Source organism: Pteropus vampyrus, unplaced genomic scaffold (genome assembly GCF_000151845.1).
Source record: "Pteropus vampyrus isolate Shadow unplaced genomic scaffold, Pvam_2.0 Scaffold1001, whole genome shotgun sequence".
Classification (NCBI taxonomy): domain Eukaryota; kingdom Metazoa; phylum Chordata; class Mammalia; order Chiroptera; family Pteropodidae; genus Pteropus; species Pteropus vampyrus.
In genome coordinates this window covers 19,630-38,225 of record NW_011889782.1, presented here as the reverse complement: position 1 = coordinate 38,225, position 18,596 = coordinate 19,630, and the positions used below count along the sequence as shown (strand labels likewise).

The 18,596-nt window shown below is 37.1% G+C and overlaps 1 pseudogene and 3 gene segments (V, D, J or C); 1 reads left to right on the top strand and 3 right to left on the bottom strand.

Annotated features, from left to right (window-relative positions):
- Positions 1-1,364: 1,364 nt before the first annotated feature.
- On the bottom strand, positions 1,365-1,893 carry LOC105310044 (the record flags this gene model as incomplete). The annotated part of the segment is given in 2 exon segments: positions 1,365-1,676; positions 1,845-1,893. Coding segments are annotated over 2 exon segments (361 nt in total), but the record flags the coding sequence as incomplete, so codon positions are not given.
- Positions 1,894-7,365: 5,472 nt separating this feature from the next.
- LOC105310043 lies at positions 7,366-7,723 on the top strand (annotated as a pseudogene).
- Positions 7,724-8,760: 1,037 nt separating this feature from the next.
- LOC105310042 lies at positions 8,761-9,799 on the bottom strand. The segment is given in 2 exon segments: positions 8,761-9,384; positions 9,543-9,799. Coding segments are annotated over 2 exon segments (423 nt in total).
- A 6,393-nt stretch (positions 9,800-16,192) lies between these two features.
- Positions 16,193-16,807, bottom strand: LOC105310040. The segment is given in 2 exon segments: positions 16,193-16,596; positions 16,717-16,807. Coding segments are annotated over 2 exon segments (381 nt in total).
- Positions 16,808-18,596: the final 1,789 nt, after the last annotated feature.

Sequence of the window (18,596 nt, the reverse complement as noted above, 5' to 3'; positions counted from 1 at the left end):
AGATCAATGGAAATAAAGCTTGCAGAAACATAACGAAAAGAGGAATTTCATGTATTATAGTGGTGGAGAAACATATTAGGAGCAAAAGGATGCCTATTTGTGTACAAATAAAGAGGTTTGTGTCTCTACCAGGGAGATCCTCCACAAGTATCTCAAACCCCACTAAATTTTTATAATTTTTTGCATAAGATTAGTTGCAGGAAGGTAAATCTGAGTTATGGAAATTGAGTCCTTTTATGCCAGAGTGGCAATAAGATGGAATGAACTCTGAGCACAGTTTGTCATATAGTAGGTACCTTAGAAAATAAATATGAGTATCATTGACTCACAGCAAACAAACCTAAATTAAAACAATTCGTTAAGAAGTAAAAAAAAAAAAAAAAAAACTATGATATACGAAAAGAGGAAACATACAGAGAGATTTCATGACTTTCCTTATTGAAGACAATGGCTATAATATAATTGAAAGAGATCAGAATATATGACTCCAAAAATATGCATCTCTGACATAAAAATTATTTTGAAGTAAAGGCAGAAATCACAGAAAAGGATCTCTTTTACTGCCTAATGGCAGGAAATAAATTCTACTTTTATTGGAGAGAGACTCACAGGCCAGACACAGCACCACTACAATCTGCTAACTTTCTTAAACTAATTTTCATCTTGCTCATTAAGAAAGATAAGAATGACTGAGCCCTAGGTGCACTTCCGTGAGCTCACATGACTTGGTCTAGTAAATTCTACACGAATCGATTGTTTCTTTATCTAAATGGTTTTAAATGTTCCTTCTCTGTAAGTCTTCAGATCTTCATTCTCTTGCAAAGACTTCTACATATAAGTAAAACTTCAATAAATTTGAGTGCTTTTCTTCTGTTAATATGTCTTATGTCAGTTTAATTCTTAGATCCAGCCAACCCAAAGAGAATAAAAGAGAATTTTACTTCACGCACATTATATATACCGAATGAAAATTTACTAAACAAGTTGATCTGAAATTCCAACATGTCACATAGTTTTTACTGATTTCTCTGTCAGATGTTTCTGAATTTCTCAGTAAATTTTTCTAGTTCAATCTATTACCTAATGACAAATTGATCATTGTGGCTGTTCTTTGTCTTTAATAAATGATTTGAAACCAAATTTTCAAGAATAAGAAGGTTTTGAAGAACGATAACTCTAGACTTGGCTTATGAACCTAGAGAGGTATTTTCTTAGAGTATTTCCTCTCTATCCTTACCTACATCTGTGCTTCCACAGACCTCACCACTTCCTGTCTGTGATGGCAATTCCCAGCCTTGGTCTCTACAGCAGGTGGATGCATCCGACAGAGCCCTGGGGTTTTGGTACACCTTCCTTCTACACACCTCTCACTGTGGGCTCACTCAGGGCACAGAAATACAATGCAGTGTCTTCCAGCTGTGCAGCTGACATGACGAGATTGCCAAAATTGTTTGCTTTCTGAAAATTCAAAGAGTAGCGACCTTCTGTGGCATTTCGCTGGTTGTAAGAGTTCTGACGAATAAGTAAAATCATCGCCCCACTGCTGAGCTGCTTGTACCAGAATAAACTATATCTACTATCACTGGTGTCGTATCTGCAGTCCAGGGTCACGGCCTCCTTCTCTTGCACTAACATTGCCCGATGGCCTTGAGTTACCTTCTGGGCAATACTGGATCCTGAAAGAAAAAATATACAACAGAAGGTTTGGGGATAAGTGGTGTGAGACAAAAAAAATCTTTTTCACACTCTACTACCTTTCTTTCCCAAGGTACCCAGAAGACACTGCCTGGATCCCCAGTCCTTGGGTCACACAAGAGGCCCATTCCCACTTGGGCCATCCCTACCTAGCCACACTGAAGCCATGACCACCTCCAGAAGTCTGGAGAGCAACATGTTCATGTTCTTTCACTAGATGGAAAATATCTTGTTCTTTTTCAGTTTCAGAGCTCTACAACACAAGGTGACTCTGATGGCGAGAGAGAAGAGATGCTGAGCTGTGTTGCTGCTGCCCCAGAACAGGAAACAGGGGTTTCCTGGTGTAGCAAATTAGTGGGAGTCATGACAAAATTTTCTATATACTGGCTGAGAGTCTCACCCAATGCAAAGTTCCTTTTGCATTAGGCAACACTTAGTTTAAAAACAATTACATCTGAAAATAAACATGAGTAAAATTGTATATTGAAAAAAAAAAAAGCTGATAATTGGCCAACTGCTATGTTCAGTCATTGCATCTGTGATGGAACTAGGCAGTGGCATTTATTTAAAAATACTGCATGTAATGGATTATAAAAATAACATAAGATGGAAAAATCATGTATCCTCATGCCTATATATGCTGTTGTTTCACCTAAGGTAGAAATAAATCACTTTCTGATAAGAAGGCTAAGGGGTTTGATAAAATCATTGTCGTTCTTTGGATCTTGATTTTTAAGGCAATATTCCTCCTCACTACTGATGTCTGCTCAGTTACATTGTGAAAATAGCTGGAATACAACTAATTTCCCTCTGCTGAAGACTGAAATGAAGCCCTCGGGCATGCAGTCCTGTCACAGAGGTCCCCTTCTCTTCTCTAAGTAGGATGCTAGATAGACTCTCATCAGAAAGGCCAGATAAGACTCCAGAATTTGATTTTAAACTCACATTTTTTCCATTACGTCAATTAGGACCCTACATGGACCCCAAAAAGCCTCTATATTCTGTATGCCCAGCTCTAAAGGCAATATTTCTTAGATGACCCCACACAACTCCATAGGATCACTAATCGAAAGGTCACTGATTGCAAAGACCATCGTGTGACTATAAAAGGAAAGTCATGCCTAGGGATATTACTCAACGACGTGCCTACCAACAAATCCTCATTGCCCATCATTGCCAGTCTCTTGATACCATAACGTAAACTAACCTCCACGTCTCATAGTAATTGTAGCCTCAGCTAAATTGGTTGAAGCAATTTCAGATCTTGCACTGGAATCACCAAGATTTTGATGGTACCACCTACCATAAAAATTGTTCTTCTATCTAAAAGCACCCAACTTTTATCTACCAGTTGGTTGAATAACTATAAAATATTATTAATTTATCTCATATGATTCAATTCTGTTATACTTCTCAATTAGAGTATCTCATGATTGTACTTCTGTCATTCAAAAATTGTCCATATTCAGAATAATCATTTGGGCACTCTCCTACCAACTTCTGCCTTAATAGATTTTTTAATGTCTTACATTAAAAATTAAAAAGGGACAATACCAGGCTGATTATGCAGTAACTACTACAGACAACTTTGTAACTTCCTATCCTTTAGCAGAAGCACTACTAGTTGAAGTGGATTTCTCCTGGAAATATTAAATTAGAAATATATACAGTGGTGGTCATAAGTTTTAATGTAGTTGAAAGCTTTCATATATTATGATAACAACGAGGGATTATTTTAAACCATCTTAACCTTTCCATAACCTTCTTTCGTATCTCATATAGCCATATTAAAAATGGACAGCAAATACATGAATTAGTTGATGTCTTCATGCTATTCAGAGAAATTCTTGTCATAAAAAAACAAAGTCTTGCATATAAGAGACACTGGAGAAAATAAAAAAAAATTGAGCAAAATGTTATGCTAAACATGCTTTTCTGACTCAAGTCCTTGTGTAAGCAACTCTTTGAGAACATAAATAAAAATCCACGAGGAAAAATCTTGGCCCACAATATGATAAAAGATCTCAAGGAATTATTGATTTCCTTGATCTATGAGAACAAGATATTTTAAAGCCAGGACTGCTTCCTTCGAAAGCCAAATAATCTCCAATGAACATTTGCTAGAACAATCCAGAGACAACATATCACTTTAAGGATGTGTTGTCTAGTGGGGAAACTTCTAGGATGGCAGAGAATGTGGCCAGTACCTGCCTCTCTTGGAACCAACAAAATCTCATAAAAACTGTAAAGGTGAAATATGAACTGGAATACAGTCCCTAGAAAACACATGAGTATCTCCAAAGGATCGAAAGCAATTGCATTTCTTCCATGGATCACGAGTATGTGCTAAGAATAGTATTTTATTTTTTATGTGGTTGAAGCGCTCTCATCTCAAAAACCCATGGCCCTCACAGTAGCTAAAAACCAACTGAATTTTGTGTTTATTATCTGTGCCAGTTCAATTTATCTCTCTATAAAAAAAAAAAAAATTTCTTGGGAGCAGTGAGGTAAGGTTTTGCCCTCATCGAGAATCTTCATTTTCTTATGACCTCCCTATCCTCTGAAAAACCGGAAAGAAAAAAATGGAATATTAAAACTGAAATGAATTACTGTATCAGACACTCCTATGGACTAACATTTTTAGGCTTACCTCTCATGGGCCTGCATTCTTCACCTCACAAAGTCATATGTTGTCTCATTATGAACTGGTGACAGATAGGCCCATGGAATTCAGCATGTCCAAACCATATATCTTTTACTCTTTCACACTCTCAACTAGAAAAATAAACTAATGATACTCAGTCCTTTTATCAAAAGTCACAGGTTGCTTTTCTTTAATCAGCCCTTGCATGACCTAACACATTTGAGTGGGTGCTCGAAAAAAAATTCTAGAGACAGATTGCCATTTGGACTTGTAAAATGACTTTATTAGGTACTATTTACTACCAGTTCAGCAGATAAAGTACAGGAAAATGAACATTGGTTGCATGTTTACCAACTAGAATGACATCATGCGTCCTTACATGACAAGAATTGAAAACTTACTTACGTTAGCTTACTTCGGCTGCAGTTCTCCAGAAATCAGAAGCAGACAGTCCACCGAACATGAGTACTCACTCAAGATTTTTGAAACAAGCATATAATTACAAAAAGTAGTCATCTTTATTCAATACCATTAGAAGAGAGTTCTCCTAGATGATTGGAACCACTGATTGTCATACTCTCTTTTGCATTCTTTTATTTTTCATACTTGTAGAGGTATAGTCTCACTTTAATACTTGAATGTTTGATATTTCTGATTTAACTGACTTTGTTCTCTTAATAATAAAGTAATTTGCTTAGGTACAGCCTTTACGTGGGATAACACCCACAGTAATGCAACATAGTTCAGCTCTACAAAGCCATTACTAGTACAATAAAGTAAAGAATTCTTGGATACTTCATTCAATGCCTAGTCTTGGAAAAGGCAAATAACTATACCCCTACTGATACCGCTACAGAGAATTTTCATCAGTAGGAACTCAAACACTTGAAATGATAAACTATGACAATAAAATTTACTTAACAGTTCAAAACAACAATGGCAGAAAGAACCGAGAGTTTGGCAGGGGTGGAAATCATGTACATGCCCAGAGGCACGTGCTTCACCTCACCAAGTTTCAAACATCTCAAAAGGTTGTGTTGTATGGTTCTATTTATGTGACACTCTTAAAATGATAAAAATATAGAACAGACAATGTTTGCAAGGACTTACGAATGGGCTAGTGCGTAATTACAACAGGACAGCAAACGGATATTTTGGGGAGCAATGGAACCGTTCTGTATCATGATCATGTGACTGTAACATGGTCTATACAATGTATTCAAATTCAAAATTCATAGGCAATTTTTCTATACGATGATTTAAAAACACAAATTAAAATCACTGAGATCAAAATAGCAACACAAGAATTTTCTACCATCTTTACCCCCACCCCCCAAAATAACAATATTCACAATATTACACCAAATAGAGTGTCCAGGAGTCCAGCAGAGAAGTTACACTGTGGGAAAAGCACACCGTGGGAGCAAAAATATCTGAGAGTGGAAGCACTGGAAAGAATATGGGGAACAATCTCACTCTACCCTAGTCACTCCTCCCCACCACACAGCCCAGATTGGTGCCAAGAGAAATCTTCTAGGGAAAAGTGAGAGCATGTAAAGGAGCACCTGGCTCTCTAGGACACTGGGGGATGCTGCCAAAGAGACCCACCTCTTTCTTGCCCCATCCAGAATACCGAGCTGTGCTGCCCAACGTGGAAGTGGAGAACACCTGTGAGAACAGCAGCCAGGGCTCTCAGTGGGCATTAAAGGGGCAGGAATCCTACTAACCATGGCACAGAGTTTATCGGAAACTTGCCCATGAGCTGCAGTAGATCCCTTTGGCTGCCCAAAGGCACCCCAAAGGCTTCGCGTCTCACTCACACACCATCCCACCCAGTGGCCAGCTACCAGTGCACACAGAAGGGCAACAAAAATGAGCTTTGGCCACATGTAACACCTTTTAGAATGGCTACTATTAGCAAGACAAGAAATAACAAGTACTGGTGAAGTTTTGGGGGAAAAGGAACCCTCAAATACTGCTGGTGGGAATGTAATTTGATACAGCCACTATAGAAAGCAGTATGGAGGTTCCTCTAAAATTAAGAATATAGTTATGAAATGACCCCACAGTACCTCTTCTAGGTATCTACCCCACAATTTTAAAACATATATTCATAAAGATATATCTGTATCTCTCTGTTCATTGCAGTATTACTCACGGTAGCCAAGACATGAAAACAACCTCTGTCTTTTGATGAATGATTGGATTAGGATGTGGTAACACACAAACACACACACACTGGAATATTGCCCAATCATAAATCATAAGAAAAGAGGAAATACTGCCATTTGCAACAACATAGATGCATCTTGAGAATATCATACTAAATGAAATAAACCAGATGGAAAATTCAAGAACTATATGATTTCACTCATATGTGGGATATAAAATTAAAATCAATAAACAAACAACACAAACAAACAGAATCTCATAGACACAGGCAACAGTATGTTGGTTACCAGAGGCAAAAAGGGATTGGGGGAGGCAGAAGATAGTAAAGATGGAGAAATATAATGTAACCAAGAAAGACCTGACTTTGGGGGAAGAACACACAATGCAGTGTATTATACATAATTTATTATAATATAGATGATGTATGATCAAATTGTACTGTCGAAACCTATATAACTTTAGTAAACAATGACACCCAAAGAAATTTAATAAACTTAAAACAGAGTGAGCCTTCACAGATGGCTAGTGAGCATGTACGCAAAGCACTCCTCTGCAGCACTGGAAGAAGGTTGTGATTAATAATATTTAATTTACTCAAAATGCTAAGATTAGGCAGGGAGATCTGTAACAAGCTATCTCTAAAATAACCATCACTCTCATGCCTTTATGCCATTCATAAAGGAAGGTGGCTGATAAATATATATATAAATTTCCTGAGTGGTGTCCGCATTGCTTTCTGGGAGAGGCCTGGAGTTGGTAGCCACCTGCTCTGGGATGGGATGAACTGCGCTCTGGGTGGAGGCAGGGGGGCCCAGCTGAGGCATGGCCGCCAGGACAGTGATAGCAGCTGACTGACCGTCGCTGCTGCAGGATTTGCAGGCCGCTATGTCTTGTAAGCCATGGAGCACATGGAGCCTCAAGTAAAACAAGTTTTTCAAAGTCTACCAAACTCTGTAAGGCTTACTAAATCTTTCGCTAATTCTTTGCTGTCTGTGTACAAAGCCTAGAACTACACTCGAAGAGGGCCTTCAGTGGGTTTGAACCTAAAATAACGAAACGAGAATCAGCATTAACACTAGATATAAGCCCTACTGCCAAAAAAGGAAAACTAAGAGGTTCTCATTGGCGAGTTATGCTTTTAAATCACCTAGTGAAGGAGAATATCCTTATACAGCGGCTAAAGATTTTTTAGAAGGTCAAGCTAGGAAATGAACTAAATGCATGATGAATTTTAAGTCTCTATTACTTTCTGTATATGAATACCAGCTTTTATAATAAAATGCCTCAAAGCTACAAATTTTTAAATGATTTAGCATAAACTAAAAAAAAATTCTCAGTATATCCCGGAAAGAAAGATTTTAATCATAATGGTAACAAAAACTTACAAGTCTAAAAATAAATTTAATCATCTTAAAACAATGAAACTTTATCTAGAAAGAAAAACATATAAATGAAAAGAAATAATACATTCTAAAACAATAATCAAATACACAGTAGAAAGATTTTCTGTTCACAGATAATTTTATAAATTTAACTGTATCACAAAGCCTCAATTAAAATTACAAATGAATCGTAGAACTCCCCTTTCCTTTTCTCTTTAACAAACATCTACTGATAATCGATCAACTGTGTGAAAAAGTTTCTGCTGAGTACTACAGCTATAGCAGTGAATAATACAAAATTTTGCCTTCTAAATTCTATTTGAGAGAAAATGTGGACAGATAAGTATAGAATTTGGTAAAAAATAATAGATTTGTGAGTTTAATCGAAGCTCACATTCTCAAATCACTCTCTATCCTAAATTCAGCAAACACACAAATCATATATACCATGGCTGAGCTCTGAAGGAAAATCTAAGTCACAAGAAAGTGGTAAGAACACAGAAAAGACTGTGACATTTCGCCACCAATATAGAGGAAGAAAATTAATGTAAAACTATAATTTGTTAAAGTCTATCACACAGTTATTAAAAAGCAATTATTTGAGAAGACTTGATATAATGGACAATGAGCAATTCAAGATATAATAGTAAGTGAAAAAAATCAAGAACCAAGTCACAATAAAAATTTATGCAAAGAGTAATGCAAATATTAGCACTGTCTGATAACAAAATAATCAATTTCATATTTTTTCATATTGTACACATTTTCTATATTTGACATAATGTTTTATAATCAGAAAACAATAATTAATTTTTGAAAACCATGTTTAAAAGCCCATTTCTAATAAGGATTATGGTGTTGATGCGAAGGGGTTTTTTATAGGAGTCTGAATAATAAATGTCAAATCATCTTTAAAGTCTAAATTTCAAAATAAAACATTACTAACTACTTTCAAGAATCCACTAAACAATAGTCATTAGACAAAATGTTCACTTTTCTCATCCAACAAATGACCCTATCTGGGTCATCTTGAATCTAACCTTCTTCTTACGTGTGTTTAACAGACAACACATTCGTTTCCATTTGCAGACAAACACTATCTGATAAATGCTGTGCTTGAAGTTCTATCCCTTCAAAGAAGGGGGCGCTGCTCCACTGGCAGGTTTGTGCACAGCTTGCAGGTGCCTGGGAAGCACTGTGGACTCGCTGCACAGAAGTAGACAGCTGAGTCTCCAGGCTGAGTGGCTTCGATGCTCAGGGAGAGATTTTTGTCCGCTTTCTTCAGTGAAACAGTGAATCTTCCATCTTTGTTTTCGTTCTTATTTGAACGAATATCTATAATGAGCTGAGGACCTTTTCCAGCTTCTTGCTTATACCAAGGGAAGTAGTTTGACAAACTGTCTGAATAAGTACAGAAGATAACAGGGCTGTTTCCCTCCTGGACACTCAGGGTAGAAGGATGCTGATCCACTTTTTCTCCTCGGATGACCCCTATGCAGAAAGAAAAGTCAGAAAAAAAAGAGTTGCCAGATCATTATGCTTCAGAATTGTCTTGCTCCACAGTAACTAGAGGAAACCTGAATAAAGCCCGTCTTGGCTTCTAAAGAATACTGCTAATACACTCTGATTCTCATAAACCCTCAACTCACAGTCCAGCTGCAGCCACAAGAAAATGAATAAAACTCCAATAAATGTCTTCAGCATTCTTCCCATTTAGGATCCACTATGGACCTGTAATCTAGAGACAAAGGAGATTCTTCGATCATCAAAATATCCCTTCTTTTCTCTAACAAACATAAGAGTTTCTCACATGCACTACTCAGCCAATAGGAGAAAGGCTATGCTTCTGCTATAGGCTATTCGTTTAGAATCCACTAAAATGAACCTTCCACATATTCAGCATCAGCAGAGGAGCACTACCACCTTGTGGTCACATCTATAACTACTGAACTTGCTGGGTCAGTGTTCTCTGACCCTGTGCCTATAGAAACTCAGACACGTAAAGGCAGCAATAGGTCAAACAAAGTAAGCTTTAGATCAGAGATCAAGTAAGAATGTAGAGAACAAGGTTTCTATCTCTTCCTCTACTGAGTCATTGTCTAAATGTTGGAATGAAGCAGATGATGTAGGTATTTTACCACGATGGCCTGGGTTCACATGTTTGCGTCAGAAAAGTGCCATTATTCACTTTCTTGTTTATTTTATAAAATTATTAATTTATTTTTTTAAGGCGACATTGGTTAACAAAATCCAATAAGTTTCAAATGTACACTTTAACAATAAGGCATATATATATTTACACTGTGTGTTCAACTCCTGTAGTGAGATTTCTTTCTGTCACCATATATTTGATCCCTTTCATCCCATCTATCTCCCCCCTTCCCACCCTCTATGACCTGGTAACCACTAGTCTATAGTCCATGTCCATGAGTCACTGTTTGTTTGCCCTGTCCATTTGTTGCTTTTAGGTTTATATCCCACATATAAGTGATAGCATGTGATTAGCAACCTTTTCTGTCCATATTGTTGCAAAAGGCAGTATTTCATCTCTTCTTATGGCTGAGTGATATTCCATTGTATATATGTACAACAGCTTCTTTAGCTAATCATCTATCGTAGGACACTTCAGTGGCTTCCATGTCCTGGCCACTGTGAATAATGCTGCTATGAACATTGGTGATTATTCACTCTTTTAAACAAAGAAAATATATAACCTCTTTTCTCCATCATCCTTTATCTGTTATGGAGAAAATCTGAGTGAATGGTGTCAGTGTGACTAATGTAAAAGGAACGTGTAAGTCAAAGATCAGAATAAACAAAGATCATTCGATATTTCCAGTGCGTCTTGTCTCAGATGGCTCCTCTAAGCTGGTCTTGTCCTGGACCTTTCTATTCCCAGAGAATTTGCAGTACCAACAGTGAAAATAAAAATCTTCCCTCACTCAAGATGACTGGGATAAAAAGTAAAGGATTAAATCTCAGTGATAAGGATTAAATCTCAGAAGAATATCTTCCGTGAGTTTTTAACATTTCAATAATAGAAAAAAATATGATTCATAGATTGGGTTGCGTTACAATGAAAAATCTGTCATGCTTTTAAAAATCTATTTCAATGCTATGTGTCTTATAGTCTGCAAAGTATTGAAAGGGTACAGAATCTGAGAGAACATCAGACTGCAGATTCAGAAAATATGACCACATATGAATTCATTCTTGAGATGTTTTCATTTTTCATATCAAAACGAATGGCTTGTCCTAAATGTAAGTACTGACACATATCCTTACTGAAACTTCTTCTACAGTATAAGTCAACTCTCCTGCCATGCATTCCTGTTTCCAGACCAGGTTGCCAGCCCTTTCTATCAATACCCTTCTATTAACATAAAGGACATTGCAGATCAAAATTTGATTTGCATTGCAATCAACCACATACAACTTTAAACTTCAGGTTTGGGTGCCAGAAATATTTGTCTCTGGCTACAACAGAGAAGAGTTTGTTTTGAGTAGTCCTGCAAGGTTTCTGCACCCTTCCCCAAACTGTGAATAATGTTATGTCATCATGAGTAATAGCTTCACTCAAAATGCAAGGTAGAGACATGGATTTTAATGGAACAGAACAAAAATTTCCTTCTGCTCCTTCATACAAGGTGCGATTTAGAGATGACCTAAATGGACCCCTCGTACACTGCTGGTGGGAATGAAAAGTGGTGCAGCCTCAATGCAAAACAGTATGGAGTTCCCCTCTCCCCCAAATTAAGAATAGACCTCCCAGTGATCCACCAATCCATCTTCTGGGAATCTACCTGAAAAATTTGAAAATACTTATTTGGCAAGGTATATGGACCCTATGTTCATTTCAGCATTACTCACAATAGCCAAGACATGGAAACAACTTAAGTGTCCCTCAACAAATAATTGTGCAAAAGTCCTTTTGAGAGTGGCACATACATACAATGGACTACTACTCAGCCATAACAAATGATGAAATACTGTCATTTGCAACAACGTGGATAGATCTTGACAAGATCATGTTAAGTGAAGTAGGTCAGTTGGAAAGACAAGAATCATTTTATTCCAATCATGAGTGGCATATAAAACAGAAAGCAACAGATAAACAAACAAAACAAGTAAAACTCATAGACACAGGCAACAATATGGCGGTTACCATAGGGGAAGTGGATGGGGCCGGATTAAGAGGGTACTTAGAGTCATATATATGGTGACAGAGGGAGACTAGATTGTGTGTGGTGAACATACAATGCAATATACAGATGATGTGTTATAGAATTGTACATCTAAAACTTATGTAATGTTATTAACCAATGTTACCCCAATAAATTAAATTTAAAAGAAAAGACCCAAATGTATATTTATGATAGTAATATATGTAAACATGTACATTTTTTCAACAACAACCAAAAAAAAAACATTCAATTAGGTGATTCTAAAGAGTCTATTATATCACGTAGCTCAGATTATAAGCTTTCATGTCACCCAAATTTCACTAGTTAATTAATAATGTGGGTTCAAGCAAGTCACTTAGGCTCTACAATCTTCACATTACTCAGTATAAAAGAACAGAGAATATTTATTTGCAGGGTTTTATCAATACTGAAATAGACAATAGATGTAATGAGGTAGATGAAGTGCCAGATCTTCACTAAAATTATTTTCATTTTATTTCCAATTTCCAGGATTAAACAATCTTCATGCAAACATTAAAAAAAAAAATGACACATGATGTCTTTTCTTTTCCATTAAAGTAGAACCATCTTCAGTTTCCTGAAAAACTGAGTCATCACTTACTATTTGTTGACTACTATAGATTTTTCCAAGCCTGTCTCAGCAGTTCTTTGCATGTCCTTTATAGGCTGCCTGCAAGGAAATCTGTCTCAAAAGGGCATTGGACATTGGCATCTTTATCAGTTTTTTTCAGTGGTTCATATTAGAGTTTTTTTGGTCAAGGGATTTCTGGGAGGAAAAGGAGGAAGAAAACAAGTGAAATGACAGTCCTGAAGAGTCTAATTTTAGGAAGGAAAACAGTGCTGGAACATAAATTTGAAAACCCAAAGATGTGCAAAGGAGACTGGAGGGGCAACACGTGAGCCCCGTGGGAGGGGTGGGGCTGCAAGCCCAGCTGCAGTTTGGGTACAGGCTGCAGATCGCCTGGGAGCACTATGCCTGCCCTGCACAGAGGTAGGTGGCTGAGTCCTCCAGTTGGGAGGCTGTGATGTGCAGGGTACTGGACAGTTAAATAAACCTGTAAAATATCAAAAGAAACACTCAAGCAGGACTGCCTAGGAGCTGTGTCAGCTCTCCCTTCCCTCCCTACACTGTCACCCATTAAACACTCCCCAGTCCTCCACCTGTGAGGGCCCCAACTCACAGCAAACCTGGACCTACAGAAGCCCCAACAGAGCTCCTTGGTGTGTCTCCATGTCTCCTTGCCCAGTTACTGTGGTGCCTTTGCCCTGCTCTGGAGGATGTAGAGTCCTGGACCAGGCAAATGTTGTCTTTCAGTTGTTAGGTTCCACCAGACTCACTGAGCACCAATCATATCTGAGCCCTGTCATTCCCTTAACAGGAAACTCCACCCACAGTGGCCTAGTCAGACAACACAGTCGTCTCTTCTAAATTGTGGGTGCAAACAATGCAGGAGTTTAGTAAAGGGCAATATTTCCAATGTATTTGGTATAAGTGGTTTTTTTCTTAAAACACTTTATGTATGACAAGTTTGTAGGATAGTGTGTGAAGAAGGGTGGTTGATGTTTCTAGAAGAATTCATGTCTCAAGGGCATTGTAGAACTTTCAAGAATCCTAGGAAGGGTGACCTCACTTGCCAAACTGTGTGATTTGACAGAGAATTTGAGAATTCAGTTATATGAAAACTCTGATCATGAAAAACTGTCTGACAGCATGCATTGTGTATCTCCTTGAAATCAAGACACTTCTGGAAATCAAGATTTCCACTATCTGCATAGAAAATGATTCCAACAAAATGTGGTTGGTGAAAAATTAGATATGTATATAATGTCCACTGTGACTTAATTGTCACCTCTCATCTTCTCTTGTCCAAATCTTGGGCACCCTATTGACTGACATTGCTGATTCCGATCTGACCACACTTTGCTGGTCCAATTAAATATTGTCCTTTTCCTTTCCTTCTATATTTGCTCCTTATTTTTTCCTTCATCGTCTTTTCTTTATTCTTGTTTCTTCTACTTTCAAGGAGATATATGAAAAGGTAGAATATCTAGGGTATTCAAAGAATTTCTAAGTCAGTGGGTTTGGGCAATTTTAGTCATAACAATTAAAAAATTGAAAACTTACAAAATTGAAAATAGGTTATGGAGTCGTTTTCTGTTGAGCTTTCATTCACACAATGACCACTAATATCCTCTTCCCTGTACCTCTGCTCAGAGAATCACCCTTACATTGGATTTATAGACTACGGCCTCCAGTTCTCTCAAGTGCAGAGTGGCAGACCTGAAAAACACAAATTTACATCAACACTGTTACCCCTCTCCTCATCTTAGCACTCTGTAATTTGACTGGCTCACATGCTCACCGGTCTCTCTTGACTATTCTATTCTTTGGACTATCAGCAAAAGTCATTTCTTATTCCGCCTAAGAGGAATTGAAACTAAAAGTTATATGATCCCAGAAGAAGGAAAACTACTTATACTTGCGGTGGTTGAACAAAATCTTATGGAGATTTTGCCCTTTGTTGGTGAGAAAAATACAGAATATGGATAAACCTTTATAAGGGCTTCTGACTTTTTATTCATTTTTAAGAACAAGAGGAATTTGTAAACCTATGAATTATTAAAAGTAATAAAATATTACATATTAGACTAAAATCTTATTGATATCATTCCCAATTCTCACTCTTCTGTCACGAAGAAATTTTCTTCTTCTTAATCAATTTGGAGGTGATGCTTCCAGATGTTCTACTATAGATGTAAATCAACAGAAAATATATAGTATTGTATTTACACTTTATTATAAAAGAATTATACACATTGTGTACAACTCTCTTTAATTTGTTTTATAACTCAATAATCAATGTCGTATATTGTATTAGGTTCGATGACACTGTTACATCTCATATTATGAATATACTGCTGTTCACACAACCCTTCCCTTACGGAAGGAGAGTTAAAATATTGTTTCTTTTATCTATGAAATATAAACCTCTTTGAGTATTCATCTTTATTCACTTGTGCACATGTTTCTCTAGCAGCAGAGACTAGAAAGAAGTTAAGGAACAAGCCTTGAGGCTAGTAGTTGAATTCACTCCAGGCACAGGAAAGATGAGGGGCAAACGTTCTGAGGAAGAAGGGCATGAATTCATGTTTTGATGATTGTGTTAAGTGGCTTTTTATTGTATTATTCTTCTTAATGTGCTTGGCAAATGTAATTTATCAGTTAGTTTGATACTCGCTCTCTGAAATTACTCTCCTCATATACAGCTAATGTGGACTTTGCTTCCATTGTCACTGGAGTCATTGTAAAAACAGTAAATCAGAAGAGAGGAAGTATAGCCAAGAAGAAGAAATGGTATATGTAAAGGGGGAAATCGCATAAAATGAGACACACACATATTTTTTGGGTACCTGTTGAAGAACAGAAAGACACTTTTCATTTTCTAAATTAGCAATGCAGCAGAAGACAGACTAGAAAAGTCAAGGAAAAGGAAAGCATGTGGAACAAAAGCAAATTATCAGAAATGAGGCCAAATGCATCAGTAAGGGAAACATATATAAAAAGAGATTATTTGATTAAACTGAAAGCGGTAATAACAGCCATTACATTTTTATCAGTGGTCCATCAACCTTTGTTATATAATTTGAAATCTTTTCTGAACTATTTATAAAGCCATAGTTCTAAATCCTCAAAAACATATTAGAGGAAGTAGAAATCCCTCATCATCGAATGGTCTATAATTATTCTGTGCACAGATAATTAGTGGAAAGTTGAACCGAGGGAGGTTTTCACTGTCCGTGTATAAACATTGCTTTTATTTACAAGGGGGCATCTATTTTAATATCCTAATACATGAAATATATCACAAAAATAAATTTGGAGTTATATCTATACAGATAAAATTTTTTCAACATTTTAACAACTTATCTTTTTTTATATCCACGTTTTAATGCATAATTTCCTAAATAAAATTATTCCTTTTGTCTTTGATACCCCATAGGTATCGTGTGTCTGGAGATCTAAGTATCCCATCTGCTCTGTGCACATGCTAAATAGATTGAAATTTTTACGAAAGGTATTGTGTATTTGATCTTAAATAATAAAATCCACCACAGTGGGTCAAACAGTCAGAGACCTTCAGCTGTCAGGCTCCTTGTTCTGCTCAGAGTTTGTGCTCAGCTCCCCCTGCAGTTTCTGTCACTGTGTCACTCAGAGCACAGTAGTACATGGCCGAATCTGACTCTTGCACTGAGGCTTTCTCCAAGTGGAAGGAATTTGCTTCTCGGTGGTATGTGGCTTCAAAACCTTTCTTTCTTCCCTTCTCATTGGCCTTTTGGGCTTTCAGGAGGAGCTGAGGACCTTCTCCGGGATATTGAATATACCAGAAAAGAATGGGGTACCCTGTTGCAGAATAAGTACAGTTTACATTCAGGGATGCCCCTTCTGACAGAGTCACTTGGCCTCCCATCTGGGACACTGAGTCTCCACGGGTTCGTCCTGAAAAATAAAAGAGATTTGTGTCACCTTGGGCGTAAAGTTCTTCAATAAAATTATGGTTAACGATTTTGCTGACCTAACAGAAGAAAGAATCCATATTTTAAAAGGCATGTTACTCACCAAGCACTAAGAGAACCACAGTCACTAAGCCTGGAGGAGAGTTCATGTCTAGAGTGTCACCTAAACAATGTTCTTGACTTTTAATATGAAGAAATGTGGAAGTCACAGTGAAATGATAAAAGGAAATCTGCGTTTCAGACAGGAAAGGCGTTTGTGTTAGGAAGCTGCACCCCCTGGTGGATGGGGACTGCAATGGGAGGCGTGTTCCCTAGGCTCCTCCCACAGTAGCACGGGGTTCTCATCTCTGACTTTATTTAGCAGGTGCAGGTCAATCTGCATCGAAATTTGAAGTGCAGTCTTCATATGTTTTAGGTCTATTTTGCTCTTAGGCCACCACCTGCCGTGGAACTTCTTTAACAGAACAGAGTATTTCTGTTTCTGAGAAAATAACGATTTGTGCATTTTAATACATTCTTTTATATTTTTAGGTATGCAATGTGGACCAGCCTATAATCCCCGAATGTCAGAAAAGACTTTTGGGTTGAAATGAGGGCAAGGATTGAGAAGTAGAGTCATTATTGAATGGTTCAGTGTTCTTCAGTACTGTAAGCCAAAATATAGAACAGTGACTGACTTTATTATGTACTTACTGAATATTTGTTTAATTAAACAAAATAAAAAACAGTTTTTTCACCCAACTTTATTGAAATATAATTAGTTGCTCGTATTTACATTGTACAATTCAATCAGTTTTTCTTCAATTATAGTTGGCATACAATAATATACCAGTTTATGTTGTACAGCATAGTGATTAGAGATCTATAGAACTCATAGTGGTCACCCCACCAAATCAAGTATTGCACTTCCCCTTTACACATTTATTACATCATTGTTGACTACTTTCATTATGCTACACTTTATATCTCCATGGCTATTTTGTATCTATCCATTTGTACTTCTTAATCCCTTTGTCACCTTCCCCTAAGCCCTCTCCCATCTAGTAGCCCACAAAATATTCTCTGTATCTATGAATTGATTTCCGTTTTGCTGTTGTTTTTTATTTGTTCTTTAGATTCCACATGCATGTGAAATCATGAGGTATTTGTCTTTATCTGACATACTTCATTCAGCGCAATAACCTCTAGGTGCATCAAGGCAATATCATTTTCCATCCCCTTCCTTTTAGTCTGTGTATGTCTTTTAATCTGAAATGAGTCTCTTGTAGGCAACACATGTAGGGGTCTTGTTTTCTTATTCATTCACCTTCCCTATCTTTCGGTTGGAGCACTTAATTCTTTTCCATTTGAGGTACTTGTTGAGAGATATGTAGTTATTACCATTCTTTATTCATGTTTTTGATACATGTTTTTTCTTTTTAAAGAAGTCCCTCCAACAATTCCTATAGTACTGCCTTGGCGCTGATGAATTTCTTTAGCTTATTTTTGTCTGAGAAGCATTTTACCTGTCTTTCAACTCTAAAAGATAGTTTTGCTGGATAAAGTATTCATAGTTGTACATCTTTGGTCTCCGACACTTTGAAAATTTTGTGTCAAGCCCTTCTGTCCTGCAAAGTTTCTTTTGAAAAATCGGCTGCCAGTCTTATGGGAGCTCCCTTGTAGGTAACTAATTGCTTTTCTCTCACGGTATTTAACCTTTGACATTTAAATTATTATGTGTCTTGGTGTGGGCCTCTTTGCGTTCATTTTTTGGGGGGACCCTCTGAGCTTCCTAGGATTGTGTGTCATCAGGTTGTGGAAGTTTTCCATCATTATTTCTTCAAATATATATTCAACTTCTTGTTCTCCCTCTTCAGGTACCCCTATGACATGGATGTTCTTACCCTTAATTTTGTCCATAGGCTCCTTAAATTATTATTATATTCTTGGTTAATTTTTCTTGCCATTCTGATTGGGTGTCCTTGGCTTCCCCATTTCTATATC